Source organism: Acanthopagrus latus, chromosome 10 (genome assembly GCF_904848185.1).
Source record: "Acanthopagrus latus isolate v.2019 chromosome 10, fAcaLat1.1, whole genome shotgun sequence".
Classification (NCBI taxonomy): domain Eukaryota; kingdom Metazoa; phylum Chordata; class Actinopteri; order Spariformes; family Sparidae; genus Acanthopagrus; species Acanthopagrus latus.
In genome coordinates this window covers 12396331-12413397 of record NC_051048.1, presented here as the reverse complement: position 1 = coordinate 12413397, position 17067 = coordinate 12396331, and the positions used below count along the sequence as shown (strand labels likewise).

General features: G+C 41.0%; 1 protein-coding gene across 2 annotated transcripts in view; it reads right to left on the bottom strand.

Annotated features, from left to right (window-relative positions):
* Positions 1-4485: 4485 nt before the first annotated feature.
* The window catches only part of lrch4 (leucine-rich repeats and calponin homology (CH) domain containing 4), a 54506-nt gene continuing 41924 nt past the window's right edge, over positions 4486-17067 (bottom strand). The window contains exon 18 of one of the 2 annotated variants that reach the window (XM_037112254.1): positions 4486-4778. In XM_037112254.1, coding sequence (XP_036968149.1) covers positions 4629-4778 — 150 coding nt within the window. In that variant the 3' untranslated portion in view covers positions 4486-4628. Of the gene's footprint in view, positions 4779-12055; positions 16843-17067 lie in introns of those variants that run through there. The other variant, XM_037112253.1, reaches the window with a different exon arrangement.

The following is a 17067-nucleotide window of genomic DNA, read 5'->3' as shown; positions in this document are numbered from 1 at the left end:
GTTTGGAACAGTCTGTCTCATAACAATCGTACAGGTTTTTGCACATGGGCTCTTTATGGTGCCTTGGAACTATTTCAGCAGAGCTTAATGGACTAATTAGTACTGCTGGTTGTTGCATAATTGGAAATCCTGTGAACTAACCCTAATCTTTTTTTGAGATAATGTTTTGCTAGATACTAATGTTTTATGTTTTCCATTCTAAGCAAATGACTACTCTTAACACTCATATGCTTTTTTTCCCCCAGTTTTCAAATAAACCGTCCCTGTCTTCTCAAATTTCATCTTGCATAATTTTAAAGGTACACTCAAATATTTTTTTCATATTTCTCCTTCCTATTTCAATATTTTGTTCCATTTCTGTCTTTCTGAACTTAAATATAATCCATCAGTATGGCCCAGTTGGTAGAAACTTACCTCAGAGTACCTTTAAGTGCTTGCCAGCTTTAATTCTGAGGACTTGTTTGACAAATTTGAAATGCAATGTAAACCACAACTCGACTGATCGGACGGCCTCAACTACCACATCTAATCTCATCTGTACCCTGATGAGTGGTCGAATGACTACAAGCTGATTTTCGGCTTCCGATGATAACTTTGTTCCTAATACTGTAGAGCAGGTGATTATCACAGCTTCCGGCTGCACACACATCACAGATGTGACCAGAGCCTGCGGCCCTGCCCGCTATGAGTCACAGCCGACTGCCTCATAGACCAAGTATCGCAGCGTGTGAACAGACTCTGAGTCTCAGGCACGAGCTGCTGTTTTATCAGCAGCTTCCCCGAAAAACACTCACCTTCTTCACCTGTTCTCAGCCTCATCTAACAGCAGGTAGATGAACCAGGACGGCAGATCTGCTGCTGGTTGATATCCATCTATGTCAGAGCGTGGGGGTTCATACCCATCTTCAATTACATCCCATAAATGTCCCTGCCTCAGCTAGCGGTAGGCCTCACGGGGGCGTCAGCTCGGACGTGAGGAGAATCGGACAGAGGCCATTTCCATTCACAAGTGTGGGCATTCATTATGTGTGTGTCTTATCAAGAAGTGAGACGATAAGCTGGCAGCAGACGGTCCTCCAAGGCGGAGCACGATAGAGCAATTAAGATGATAGTCAATTAGGCCACGCTGCTAATTGACTTGTGATTAAAGCCAGAGCTGATTAATAAAGTGAAGGCAGCTCTCTTCTTTCTTGGCCTTGATACAGAGGAGGTGTGATAGAGAGCCTGTATGAGCTGATGCAGCGATATAAACGGAGGAACAGCTGGGCCCTTCTGTCAAGCTGTATGGTGGATAGCTTAGCAGTGTTCGAGTACAGCTGTGAAAAAGCCTATTATTTGATTTCCATCCTTTTGTCAGCTCCCCGTTCAGAAGTCTGTCTCTACAACAAGCAGTTATGTAAGCAAGATCTTAAATGTCACATCTGTATTAAAGGCCCCTATTTGTAAAGAGAGTTGAATTTTGAGGCTAATTCCTAACTTGTCAAATACAGACGCTTTGGGACGGCAGCCGGCCTGACCTACAATCCCAATGCGTCAGTATTTGACAGGTTGGGAATGAGACTCAAAAATCAACTTTTCTTACAAATAGCACTGTTAAGACCTCCATGAAAATTCTCCTATTTGTGCCTGACAAAAGTATTATCACATTAAAACAAAGTCTTTTTCTTCTCCCTCATTAAGAAGTTCAGAATATTCTCACTGGAGGCTTCAGGTTTCCACATTTCCACACAACTGTTCATGATGTCACAAATCATGCTTGCAGACTCACCTCTTAAAGTTGCAGTATGTATGTCAAATTAATAGTTTAAACAAATAGGGGGCAGTGTGTCACTAGAGCAACTGCTAACTGCTGTTTTTGCCATTATCTAGCTCTGTTAGCTGTGCAGCTAGCAGTCCAGACTGTAAACCTGAAGCACCTTGGGAGTGTTGGTGTTTACACTGCTAGCAAAGGCGCTTTGGGCCAGGGCTTGCTGATGGTAATTTTAGTTGATACCTCTACAACACAATACACAGATTTTTTTTCACCTCAAACTCTTACATAGTGCACGTTTAAAATCAGATTTTCCCTCAACACAGTTAAGCTCAGACATTCAAATGGACGAGGCTTTAACTACCTAACGGCACAGAATGATCGTAACAGCATGTGCAGCAATTGGTTGTCTTGCCGGGGTTAGGGTTTTATCTTGTTGCTGATAAAAGATTATTTGACCAGATGCTGAGAATTCCAAACTGATGCTGCTGGTCACACAACGAGTGAAAAGAGTGATAAAGAAGGGTTAGGACAAAAAAATATATTCACACTCCTGTTGGAATTATTCGTCCATGTTTTGATATTTTGGTCCTCCGCCAAACACAGTGGAGGTCAGTGAAAGTTCATATGTGGTGCTGCTCACAACATTGACAAGTTACATTCTATTTTTTTTAGATTCGTCTGCAACGTTTCTCCCTGAAATAGTGCTCAGTGTGGATGGTTATAGGCACTAAATTTAAACGTCAGCTTTCTTAGAATAATAGAATTCGGCTCGGGATCAAAGTACATTACTGTTAAAAGTTGCACAGGGTGTTCTCAGAATCATAACTGAACTGAACATACTGAACATATGGGACACACTCACCATACGTAAAGCTTTACTCACTCGCTCCAGTGGTGTCTAGGATTAGGTATCTAGGATAAATCAGCTTAATAACTCCAGTAGACTTCTTCTGTACTGTCACTAGTTCCTGTGAATGTTCTCTGTCTAATACCTCAAGTTCCTATAGTGCAGATTTGCCAAATGTAAACAAAATTAAAACAAAAAATGATTATTATTATTGTATCAGTTTTCATCGGATATTCCCTTCAACTTTACTGCTTCGCTGTTGAACTTCAATTAGCGCTGAAGGTTCACACTCGGCTGACCTTGGCTTGTTTTACATGCTTGTACAAAGCTTTCAAGACCACTACTATTAGGTTACATAGTGTATATATTGGCCAAATAACTCCCTCACTTTACTTTTCACTGGATAGGAAAATCCTTGGCAGTGTGTTTAAAGTGGTGGCTGTGGTTCAGTCCTTGTCACTGGGGGAGACACCCCAAATGGCTCCTGACGAGAGTGCCAGCAGCGAGCATGGTAGCTCCATCAGTGTGTGTGTGTCTGTGTGTGTGTGTGTGTGTGTGTGTATCTCCAAACCAGATCAAATGAAGCCAGAAGCACATGGCCAGATGCCACAAGAGGTAAGAGAAGGTGAATGCGCCATTTTAGAGAAGGTTATGGGATTTGTTGTGTTTGAGAAAATGTCAAATCGAAAAAAGAAATTCAGTAGATAGCCTCCTGTTTCACAGCAGGTTGTTAAAAGAAAATAAGATCAGCTTCAGCGGTGCGTTTAACATCTCCTAACAGTGTGCAACACTTAGCAACAGTCTTGCAACAGATCTGTGTACTCCTGTTGGACGAATGAGTCAGAGGTGAAAACCTTGAACTGAAGCATTTTCACAACGTTAATTAAAGCCTCACTGTCAGTGGTGTGATAAGTGCCCAAAGAGGGCACACACAGCTGTACCCATTCACTGCTGCAGTGGTGACTGGAACCTGTGCTTTAAAGCAGGATGTTCAGTTCAACACCCCGTATAATTGAGACGTTTTGTTACGCTTTGGCAGCACTGAGCGAGACACGGGGTGACTCGTTCGCAGGTTTTTCAAAAATAAACCAAAAGCATCTCACAATCCCAACCACATCCAATAATGGTCGCATGTCTCTCGTTTGTCTTATTTTTTCTGCTGCTGCTGCTGATAACTGCTCTTATGCTACATGCTGTAAAAATCGCCACACATTCTTGCACCTTTTTATTGATGTTTCTATATTTTAATATCCATCCATCCATTTATTCTCCTCAGGGTCAAGACCCTGGGGTCTCTACTGGTGAGAGGTGTCATGAAAACCTCCAGGGGAGGTCCAGGAAGTATCCCGATCAGGCTCATCTTGACACGAAGGAGCGATGGCTCCGCTCCAACTTCCCTCTGGATGCCAGGCTATGGAGGAAACTCATTCCGGCTGGTTGTATTGACAATCTCATTCTTTTGCTAACCACCCAAAGCTTGTGCCCATAGGTCAGGGCTGGAACTTAGATCGACTGATAAAATCACCACAAAAGTCTGGGAGAACTCCAGCAGTGCTGCTGACACCGCGGCAATCTGCCTGTCCATCTCACGCTCTAAGACAGCGATACTTACACACCTGGCTCAGGGCCGTAACTCACTCCCCACACACAGACAAGAATCATGTTATTCAGGGACATTTGGGGGTGTTGGTGGTAGTATTTCTGTCTCCCGTGCTTCAAGTCCTTATGATAAGCCAGGCTAACCACATCCTGGCTCCAGGCTGTGCTTTACACACAAACATGATATTAATGTTGATGCTCTCTGTTAGGAAGTGTATGGTGAACTGTTTCTTTATCTTAAGTGATTCAGAATGTGCGAGGCAAAAAAACAGACACGGCACGGCTCTGAGGTCAACTACATGACTCTTTTTATTGTTACCGTGTATTTGATGTTTGGACGTCAAAATATGAAGCGGGTTAAAAAAACAAACAGTGGTCCTGAGAAGAATCTCTTGGGTATGATACTGTTAAATCTCTGCAGATGCAATGCTAGCATTGTGTGGAGCCAGTGGTCCCCAACGTTTCCTGTTTCAGGGCCCGCTGGGAGCCGTCAGCCAGGCCGACCAACGCCTGGACAGTCTGGGCCAGTCGACACAGTCCCTCATCTTCCATGATGAGTTGAGGAGAACACAATGAATCCTGGGAAGGGAGGAAGAAAGGAGTTATACATACATGCGCATGTTTCTGACACACTTTTGTGTAGCTACATTGAATATTGTCGCCATTACTGGCAGTTTTAGCCCAATTCAGCATTATTGTTCCAGTGTGACTCCCCCAAAAACATTACAATATGTCTACAGAACAAGGTACATATGGTAGTTTGTGAGCTTTTAGATGCTGTGTCAATATCATGGCTGGAATATGTACACAATTTTTGCTCTACGACCTCTGTTGACCACTCTGATATCCACAGCCGGCCATCTGTGAACTGTCTGTATGTACCATTCTGCCAAGCAGAATACAGTACACAGCAGCTTCATAGAGGCAGACACAACCACTACTGCTCAGGTGGAATGACTGTGTGAGTCACTAGTTGGTAATTTAACTTTTATACCAAAATACCACGTTTTGAAAAAAAAGGGGAAAAAAAGAAAAATCGTGCCTGTACCTTAGTGGTGAAACTTTACCTACAAAGTTGTAATTAATTAAATGTCAAACCCGTTAGCTAAATGTCAAACTCCAAATTCTGAGATATTCCGACAGTTTTAAAAGAGTCAGCATTTCTCTCAAACTGTCTCAAACTATCATCTGTAACGCACGCGTATTATTACATTCAACGCATACAGAAGAGAAGCATTTGGCCAGTGGTCTCAGATTTTTGGATCCTCTTGTGCATCCGAACATAGATTAGCTCTCAAAAAGAAAACAAATATGTGAAATTTGCAGATTGGAAACCAGTCCTTTAACTCTGTTCAATGACTGTTTAGATGACCTCAGCCATTGGTTATTGGGTTTCAGGTGAAAGTTCGCAGAGTTTGTGTTGTATTAACAAAAATGAAGAGAGCTCTAGATGTCTACTTAAGTCTGTTTAAAAGCACTTTGTACACTATAGGATCAAAAAGGTTAATTCCCTTGCCATTATGTGGTAGTTTTCAGAACTATTAGTATCAATAAAAAAATGTCTTGGCAGAGCAAGGAGCCACCCACAGATTCAGAAATGCCGTCAGAATGATTTGACACCTACTTAAGCACATTCGTGTTGTTCAGGACTTTGAAATATATTGAAATGATAAATGATGTTAGTCTTTTTTAGTCCGCTGTGGTTTTGTCATATTTTGTCTTCTAACAGGCCAACCTGGTGGCGAAAGCGTTAACACATTTATGATACGTACTCAATGACATTCTGTAGCAAAGCGTGTCATTTCACTCTCATACAGTGGGTATCAGAAACATCCACGCACCCTGTCAAATGTTCGAGTGTTTATTGCCTCCAGGCCTGAAATGAAAAGCCATTAAACCAGACTTTCTTTCGAGATGGGAAACCAGGCGCGTCGAAACGAAAACAACCACAAACTCACTTGCTGTAAAATAGAAAAAAAGTGTCTGGACATGTTTGAATGTTTAATGGAAAAGGGGAAACTCTGATCCAACTCACAATAAAGTCTTTCTGTCATTCAAACTGTGGCATTAATGAATGTCTGTGGGTCTGCATGTAGGTTAGATATTTGAATAGCTGAGGCTGAGTAACAATCTCAAAGAACTGTCAACTGTGTAATAAACCTACCAACATGTAGAGCTGTGAGATTAAACTGTGCTCAGCAATCTAACTTATGTCAGGCACCCATGATTGATGATACTCACTCACTCATAAGTACACTCCATTGTGTTGATTTAAACACAATTTGTATAATACAAGACATAATAATGCAACGTTTCATATATTTGGATGTTTAAATGAAAACTTCTCATCAAAATGCCACGACTGTTGTTCCGGAGCTGCTCATCCATTCAAACTAAGCTTGGCTGTATGTCTGACAACCTTCTTGCTATAACTTTTAAATCCTGAAGTCACAGTGTAACATCTGTAGAGAAATGACACCGTCCACGTATAGATCGGTTCCTGATAAACCTCTCTTTAACTATCCAATTCAGTCTGCTACCGGGCTGGATTATTCCCTCGAAAATGAAATTGAATTACGGCAAAGATCGGGTCCTACCAGCATGTTTGTGGTTATTTATTTAAAGTTATTGAAGGCTGATGAAAGAAAGAAAAAATAAACCTCCACCACATTAACTCCAACCCACACTGGCATTTCTTTCAGTCTGCTGCCTGCACTGTAATTTTTTTGATACCCATCCAGCGACGTATACCTGTATCCTATATCCTGACATACAGAGCTGGACAGTGTATCTGTCTGGTCAGTTCATTGGTTCATCTCCATGCTGTTAATAGTGTTTCTTCATGTCTTTGAAAGGCCGTGATGCAGTTGACTGAACAAAGGTTGCTCTGACAACAGATATAAACCTCACGGCATCTCTGAGGCAGAAAAAAAGTCCTGATGAATGATTTCCTTTCATGAAATTCACCAACGGCTTCAGTAAAATCCCAATCAATTTACAGCACAGCATGGCAAAACAGTGATACACACGTCATACAATATGCGGTGTTGAGATGTCATACTTGAGTACAAGCAAAGGTCTTGTGTTAGAAATATTATTCGAGACAAAGTCTTAAAGTATCTGATATATAATGTACCTACAGTGTCTCAGTGCTGGAAGCTGGTCGTCCAACAAACTTCAAAATTGTACTGAAGCACTGAAAAGTACTGAAAACATGTTGCTACCAATGGACATCAGATGCAAAAAATGTTCAGGTTTCTGGTATCAACTATGTTAGGACTAAACTCTGTCAGTACCACACACAACCACTCCCTCGCTGCAACACATGGGATTGTTGAAGTGATTAAAAAAAAGAAGCGTCATCAGCGTAGAGCTTTAACACATCGCTGCTGTCCTGCTCTGCGTCTCTGCCGCGCTGAACCATCCCACGCCCTCGGCCTCAGTGGCCGTGCCGCATGTATCCCTCCCCTGCACGCTTCATAACACCCAGCACCTCACACCTGTTAGCCAACAGCTGGAATTGGGGCGAAGAGGTCTATAATATTGAACTTTAGAGACAGAGCTCCAGTTATCCACCAAATAGTGACTCAACCTGCGAGTGCGACTCCACAAAATGCTGTTTTTCTAGTGTAATAAAAGAAATTATGGCCTGGTAAAACTCACTCAGCACTGTCCTGTCTAACAGAGCAGTGTTTCATGATGGGGTAGAGAGGAAAGCGTAGAATAAATGATGTTGAGAGTAGTTTTGGACAGATTAGGGCACATTTTTTCGTAACTTGTACCTGCCTTGTAAACTGCCAGAATAAATATGACAGAGGTTGTCAACATGGCATTCACTTTAGAGAATGTACAGGAACAGGCCATACCCCTCCTCCAGCAGTGTGTTTGATATGGAAACACTTGCATAAAACTAGTTATTGGTCTTAATCACAATACATTTTATCTTCTGTTCTTAAAAAAACTGTACCGTAGGCTATAGAATGAGAACACGGATAGTGTACCAAAACCCTTAGGTTCACTGTGTTCCAGCCTGGTTTTGATCATTTCATCATTTGAAAATTTGGCAAAGAATTTCAACAGAATTTCAACAAAAAAGGAGTGTAAAGCCTTTTGTGGCTCCAGAGGAAGCTGCATGTGATCTGAGAAGCTACCTCCAGTGATGTCACCGATGGATCAGCCCTCACAACCTTCTGTCTGGTATTCAGGAGTTTCGCAGTCGATGTGGTTTTTTACACCACATGACTGATCAGTCACAGCTGGTCACACGCTCCGAGACACAAGATGTGACACAGGAATAACGCGATCCAAACAGTCCAGGACCTCACGTGCACCTTAATTGATGGAACGTGCAGGCAACAGGACACGCAGGCTCTGATTATATGTAATGAGTGATGGTGATTCCCTTGGGGAAATCAGAAACTGGGTCAACTGCATCCTCATCTAATGAGGATATATAGAAATAAAGGATTGCAGAGGGTTTTAGATGGGAGCTACACCTGTGTCTAATCCTAGGTTTTTATTTTTCAGGTGTAGGAGGACATTCCATTATTGGTTTTGACCAGTCAGTGTTTTTTTTAGGTCACCTGTCATCTGAGCTGATTGGTATAGAGCAGGGCCACCCAAAGTGGGGCCGTCATTACGTTTGATTTGTTCCGGCAGATGTTTTTTTGTAAAAAAAAGAAAAGAAACAGACAAACAACAAATTAATGAAATGTATAATATGAATCGCTTTGATGCTGCTTTAAATTTTTGCTCTAAATAGTCTGATTACAGCAGGCAGAGTGTCACTGTGCAGCAAGTCAGTCAACTCAGGATCCTTGCTCTGTGGAGGCCCTGACAGGCAATTAAAAAATAAACTGGAAGATTATTCACACATTATTTAAAATGGGTCACTACAATTTTCTTTTCTCACTTCTCACTTGTACAGCAGTCTCTAGGGGCTTCCTGATTGGACCATTTTGCATCTGAACACAATAAGTGTTTGTTCTTGGGCCCCCTCCTGCTTTGGAGCGTTCATTTTAAAGCTACCACAGAGAACGTTCAATGTTTGTGGAACAAAAGATGGCGAGAAAAAACAGCAGACACCAGGCAACAGAGTGGCTTGATGACAGCCTTCAATTCTTCCATTCATTTTATGATAAACCCAGATAAGTTGGAATGGGACCTGGTGGTGGGCACTAAGAACAACTATATCAACTAGATCTTCTCGCTGATGATGGTCATCAGCATTAAGATGAGACTGTTCCATTCAGTCTGTTCATCCTGAGGGGAACATGAACGCCTGAACTATAATTTCGTCGACCAAATCAGTCCAAACCTCGAATGCCAACCTTACCGTGGAGCTTATATCACTTATTAGAAATTCATCTTCTGAAAGTCGAACATTTTATGAAGAGCTATCCAATAGGCCAGTCAACATTTGCACTGAGTGAGCCTAAAATAGAACCTGTGTAACAGTGTGTGGATCAGGTGTGCTGTATGATTTGTATCGGTGCACGTTCAAACAGTCTCTCATGTACCAGTCCAGCTTCTGGGCATGTGTGTGTAGCCATCAAATTCCATTTGTTCAATCAATACTCTTTAATGATCTTCTTTGGTGTGAGTGTTTTGATCCATTCTTATCTTGTGTTTAGCCAGTCGGCTGTTATCTGCTGATGTGACAGTCTTGCACAGCTAGAGCCCTACGCTGTACATACCGTAAATTACTGTTTTAAGGCAACACAATGAAGATTAATTTGGCACTTAAGGTACATAAGGTACATCCACAATAATGCACAGTGTTAAAAGGGTAAAAGATTTAGTAGCTCTACCCGGATCAGCTATGACTGCATGTTCTTGAATGTCTATCCTGGTAGTTGTTGCATCAAATCTCAGACACAGGTGTTTTCATTCCACACAGTCAGACAAGGCCCCCCCCCCCGGATGACCCTTCCTCAGTGGCCCATCAAAGGACTCCCAGAGGAACTCACTCATCCACAAAAACTGACATTTCCTGGTAAGTCATAGAAATGATTCAATCTACATAATCAGTGCTGCTGACTCTCTAGTGATTGCCTGATTAATTGGTGGCCCTCCGAGTCTGACTATACACATCAAGTGCAGACAATCCACGCTCACAGCTCCGGTGGTGTGTGTGAGTAGCAGGTGGACTGAAGTGATGCAGAGAGGGAAATCAGAAAAGGCGACAGCAACTGTTTACGAGTCTCCTCCCGGTGAACGGCGCAGTATGAACCTACAGGCGGATTTCTGCCTCTTCTCCGACCTTGGCTCAACACACTCACCTCCTCCTGCACGGGCCAGCTGGAATTTATAATGGTACACCTGCTGTTTGGAGAGCACACGGGAGCTTTTTGAGGAGGTTAAAGCACAGGGCAAAGTGATTCGCATCAGGATATCTGCACGCCTGCTTACCACTTCAACACATTTTCTTCAGTTTGAATGTTTTGCGAACGTCACTTAAAAAAAACAAACATTTCAGAACCAACATGATGGAGCCAAGCCGGTAATATCGCACCGGTCCTGTACTGACCCAACATATGTGCACTCAGTTACTGCTAGCTGTTGAGTTTTTAAAGAATAACTGAAGTTTTTAGGCCCTATTTTTCTTGCCCAGAATACTTTTCATCAGCATGGAGCGGGGAGGTAATAGTGGGATTTAAAGAAAAATGCTTTAGGTGAACTGTTCCCTCACTGTGGCGCTCAACAATGAAGAACAGAATTATTTGGGGTTGTGTGGAGGTTAACCAAGCCTGCCACTTTGGCCTTGTCCTTGCATTCTTTTCTAGATCCATTTAAATTGGGCCTTTTCTGACTCTTTTGTACCTGGCAATGCCTCCATTGGGGCCCAAAACTTCTCCTCTGGGTCATTCCATTTTATTCTAGTCTTTTCAGCTCGTGTCATGAATTTCCCAGAAAAATATTCATGCAAAATTCCAATGAAATTCATGGGAACCTGCAAAATGCTGTAGCTATAAAACGATTAATTGTTATTAGTTTCATGTTAACATCCCGCACAAACTATTCAAATTAATGGATGTAGCAAAGTATCCTCAGGGTTTCTTGGATGTTCAGGACAAATTTTGACCTCAATCCAGACAGAAAATTAGGGTCAGATTACACATACAAAGAATAACAAGTATTTTTTTTTTATCAGGTAATTTAGCTCTGAGGGCCAAACTAACCAAAAATTACTCCGCATTTTAATAAAGTACAGCCAGAGGATTTTGCAGGATTTATTTGATTTAATTTTTAAGAAAATTCACGACATAAACTGGGAGGGCTGAGGGTTAGTTGGTATGGAATGACTCTTATCCTAATGTCATGACGCAGAAATCCTAAAGAGAGTCTACAGTAGGCAGTAATGAGCAAATTGTATTCCATTGGATTCCTGAAGACATGAATCATTATAAATGCCTCACAAATTTAGTTTAATTTCTTGAAAACAGGGTCTACTTTCCTAAAAACAGCTGGACATTGCAGCAGTTGCAATTACTGGGGACCATTTTCAGCAGTGGATTAATCAAAGCGAGTATTTCTGGCAGCGGGACGACACTTTTTAATAGGATACATTCATTGTTGTTTGGCTCTGCACACAGGTTTTTTTTTTTATAAGAAAAATAGAATATCATCAGACTAACCCAATTAAAATCTGACATGTTTGAACATGGGCAAGCAGTAAAATTTGAAAATGGTTTAAAAATGTCTACTTTCAAACTTAGGTGTGCTTACTTGTCATTGTGTGACCTGTTTTTTTCCTGGTCAAAACAAGACCAAAGCAGCAGCAGATATCCTGATTACAGTCAGAGTTTTTGGCAGATGAAGCAAAAGCAGGAAGGCAAGCAAGCAGACAAACAGCACATGGTCAAAGTTTGTTTTTAATAATTTCTTTACAGCGGGAGGAAAAAGAACTTTACATATAGATTTATATAAACTCAAAACGGATTCTTAATAATACAAGGGTATCATATAAATATAAAATACAACAGCACTTCTGTTCCGCTAACATATTTAAGAATATAGCTTGGTCTAAGCCAGTGAATCAATTACTGTGTGTTGCTTATCCAGTTTCATTTATAAAATATACACTTGAATTGAAACAGTATAAATTTTCATTTTAACAGCAGGCTAATAAAAAATATCAGCCATGGGAGGGGAGGTTTGTACAGCGGACAATCTGAGCTCCAGACAACAGCAGAGACGAGGACATGAAATGGATGGTGGATGCAAATTAACATTGTGTTGTACACCAACAGAATGGCTTGTTATTATTCAGAACCCAAAGAGCTCATGGTTCAATAAATAGCGAAAGATATTATGAAATAATCATGAATACATTGTTTAAAATAAACCTGAACCAATAATGAATTATTCTAATTATATTTTTCGCATATTTCTTCTTTTCATTTCAACAGATTGACTTGTTGATTTTTACTACATTGTAGAAATGTATTTAAAATTAGTTATTTATTTCTCCATTTTAATTTCATGTCACTTTCATGACAGTGGTGTCAACACTGCCTGCTCTTTTAGCTAGTTAGCTTTTGTTAGCTTGAGCAACAATAATGCTAGAGTCATTCTAAATTAACCAACAAGAGCCTCACTAAGCTCAGCATAGCTACACATGCTTCTAAATGAGCTGGCTAACGAGCTAGCTGATTCATCACCTGCATTGCTACTGAAAATCAAAGAGAAAAGCTGACGTTAGCAACAGCAGCTAACTGACTGGGTCATTTCTGCAGGTTTTTGATGTTCCTGACCTACAGGTGCTAGCTATGACTGTAGCAATTCAAGTCATGAATGATCATAGACATGGACATGAGGGCGTTGCTCAGTCATGCTTCCAAATTTGCCTAGTTCCCAGTGGTGGTATTGCAGTGAAAAATTACGATTGCCCAAAAAAGACTCTTAAATACGTAAATATTTGATTCATGCAGGCTTTATATCCGTTTAACTGTCCTTGAGTCGAACAAGGTGATTTTAAATCTGTGACATCATCACAATGTAAAATCAGCAGTAATCTATGCATCTATTTGCTGCAGCAGCTGGATGGTTGATTCAGATATACTTCAGCACCATCGCTCAAGCTAACAGGAGCTAACAGGCTAAATTTTGGAACAGTCACTGAGCTTGTGGAAGAAGCAAGGTGTGCCAAGTGGAGATAACACCCCTGTCCTAATATTATAAAAGCATCAGGAGATAAACTGTGACATGGATGAAGTGTCATTATAAATCATAATATAATCATTAAATAAAAGAGACAAGGGGAATTTTGAAGTTAGTTTCTATGACAAAAAATTAACTCAAAATAACATTTCATCACAATGTATAGTTTATATAATTTATTAAATTATAGATTTATTTCCTACACAATGTATTCATGAAATTTCGTTCATTGTTATTTAATTAATATTGAACTGTTTCATAATCTGTCCTGCTCAGCTAAATTAGAGTAAGGTTAAACCAACAAATAATGTCAGTACTATTTACCTCTGATATTATGACGTTTCTTTCTTACCACAATCGCATGGGGGGATAAATAAAAGTCTAAAAATGTTCTTCATTTAATTTTCCCCTGACATTACCTTTAGGCTTTTAATTCATTAATTATGGTCTCAGAAGAATGTTTTTCGGGTGCCATTACAATTTAAATGTTGGTTCAGAGGCCTTGATAAGAAGGTTTCAAGGGTTTTAGCAGCACAATCCCAAAAATCTTCCCCTTGATGTTAGTTTTGAAACCAAACATCAGTGAAATAGGCATTATAATCGGATTCCAATCTGTGTTTAGTCGCAGACACTGACCTTCTATGAGCCATGAGCCAGACACAGCGTGTGGTAGAAACAGCAGAGGCCGTCTGACGCTCAGTTCAATGAGTAGCCTCGAGGGAATCAATTATTTACCAATCCAATGAAAAGGAAAACTTTTAAAGAATCAATGTTATTTTAACTGCGAATAATTGAGTATTGATTTAATCTATTTTACCTGTGTTTGTGATTTAAAGCACACACACTGATTTCACAAAGCTTTTATAACAGGATGAACTAACCCGGTGAAGCCTCTGCTGTCTCACCTCGAAAACAGTAAAACAGAAAAACAAAACAGATTTGAAATAAATAAAAAAAAAGCAATAATTTAATAACCTGTTTACATTTATACAAACATGAAGACAGCTGGTCAAAGGGACCAGTGTCAACGACAAAAAGACACACACACACAACCTCTTGGAGGAGTTTGTACCGTCAGTTTGGAGTGGGAATAATGCAGCGACATCGCCCCCTGCTGCTCACAGTTAACATAGCAGACATAAAGGGTCTGGTCTTAGTCAATAATCATTAAGAGGCACTGTATCATTTGTCTCACTGTCACATTTTAGTGTCAGACATAACATTACGTAACATCCAGCTTCCACTTTCATTAACTTGCATCTGTCTCAAGGCTAAAAATCACATTCACAGTTCAGTCTCAGGTTACTTGAACAGCTTCTCTAAATAAACAAACAGACTGCGGTTTGAATAATTCTCAGAGGTTGAGCTGCTCTGAACGCACAAATAATCAATCAAGTTAAAACTTGGTGAGCAGGGCTAAAGAACTACAGTGTCTCTGGCTGAGTGATGCTGAGAAATACACCAAACCAGCAGTGTCTCATAATAAATAGGAATGTCACCGTTTAAGTAAGCTGTTGAACCTGTCTGCTGACTTGATATATCACCGTTTCTGAGTTTGGGTAATAATTTTGCTGTTTGCCTCCTTTTCTCCTATGTATCTGGAGTATTGGACTAACTCAGGAGTTGGTGGAGACCAAAACAGACATAAAAAGGGAGTGAATTTTGGACTAATAATCATCAGGTGGACACAAGCACACGTCCAAATGAATTATAACAATCCTTAGGACATATGACAAATGCTGTGTTTACTGCTTGTTGTACTGCCCTTTTCAGTGGCCCAAAATAATTCCAACAACAAAACAAAAAAAAAACCCTCACAGATAAGTCAGCCTTAAGTTCAACTATGCCCTCAAGTGCACATGATGGCTACCCTGCACATCCTGCTTTTAGAGCATCTGTTGTGCACATCCTCAGGCATCAACAACTACACATGGAGGATCCAATTGGTAAGTCAGGTTACCAGCGGACTCTGAAAAGACAACATTGTACAAAAGCTCACAGAGTTTGGTCCCAGTGGTCTAAACAACACCAGCGCAGTGTCACCAAATTTACTTACGCAGAGCTCAACGATGACTGGCCACTTTTTGAATGACTCTGGTTCTGGATGCGATTTTCCCCACTCATTCACTCCACTGATGTTTCTAAAGAGTTTTTAGCCGGGAAACCATGCCAGCCAACTACAAGATGAAACTTGACCATAAAACATTTGACTCAAATCAAAAACAAAGATTTCAGGAATGTAAAAAAGGGCAAAGGTACAAGACTGTGTGCGACATTGGCAAACGGTCTGACTTACAGCCATTGTCACACCTTTGAACACTTTTTTCCTCTGGAAAAACCAAGGCAGCATGTCAGAAAAACAAAGCTGGTCAATGTTATGTAAACAACCCACTCATGGCAGCAGTAACTCGATAACCAAAAAAACTTCTGCAGGTTCAGATGTCGCTGTTACACTTTCCAATTGTAGGCAGTGTGGTACCTCGACATCAATAAAAAAAAATTTAAAAAAAGTTTCTCTTAAAACAGACGGAACACCACCAGAGTCGATCTAGGGTGGTTAGGACTATATGGCTTATGATCAACATCCTAGAGTCTGAATATGTACAAGGACTGCCACCTCCAGAACCTCACAGTTGAGCTCAATTTACAATACGCCAAATAAGACATTCGCAAGGAAGGTATTCAAGAATGAGCCAGTGATGATTGGGCCCTGATCTGCTCTCTAGTGGCGACAATGTGAATCTTGTGTGTACACACAAACAATGAAGCTTGCATCACAGCTGTTTGTCTACGCAGGTAGAAAACTGAGGGTGTTGTACCTTTGCTCTGCCCACTCATGTCTCAACCAATTAAGAGTGTTTGTCCGTGTGGAGCAGCTCTGCCTCTGACAATTAAACATGCTGTGCGTTATAGAGTGAAGGCTAAACTAGGCTAAGGCAATTCCCTGTTTGTCTAATCTCATACAGTATCTGTCCTTCAGCGTAGTGCATTCTATTGTTCTAAGTGTCTAAATGAAGAGCTGTTATGTGGTGTATTCTGTTTGTTTTCTTAAAAAGGTGCTCGGCTGTATGCTCTATATGGCTCCAACATCCAACCAGTGCAGCTATGGAGAGTCAACACACACTCGTATGTCTATAGCCATGGAGGGTATACACACTGAAACTGGGTTTAAAAACTCTACAGATTTGACTGTGAGTGTGTGTGTGTTCAGTTAATCATGTGAATATAGGTACTGTGTGTTGCTCCTCTATGAGAGCAGGTAGCAGTAGAGGACGTAGAGCAGGGCCATGGCTGCACAGTAGAAGAGCAGGAAGTCTGTGGACAGCAGCGAGGAGGACGACGATGGCGATGAAGGTGAGGAGTGGAGGTGGGGCGGCTCCTCCGCCGTCTCCCGCACCTCCACGGCCAGCAGGGCCGTCACACAGCGCAGCACAGCGGGCAACTTACACAGAAGCACATCAGAGCACACACACACATCCATCTGGGCCCACACACACAGGAGGAAAATACAAGTAGTTACATTGTTAAAACTAGGAGACAAGAGAGGACAAAACAGAATAGCATTACAAACAGCAAAGTTAGGGTTGGGCTGATGTATGGGTCAGATATTTTTCTTGAAGACATGATTCAATTCAGGACAAAAGGCCTTCAAACACCGTCATCAGTCCAACCCTGAGAGGAACAATGTAGCAACACAACTGAGCTT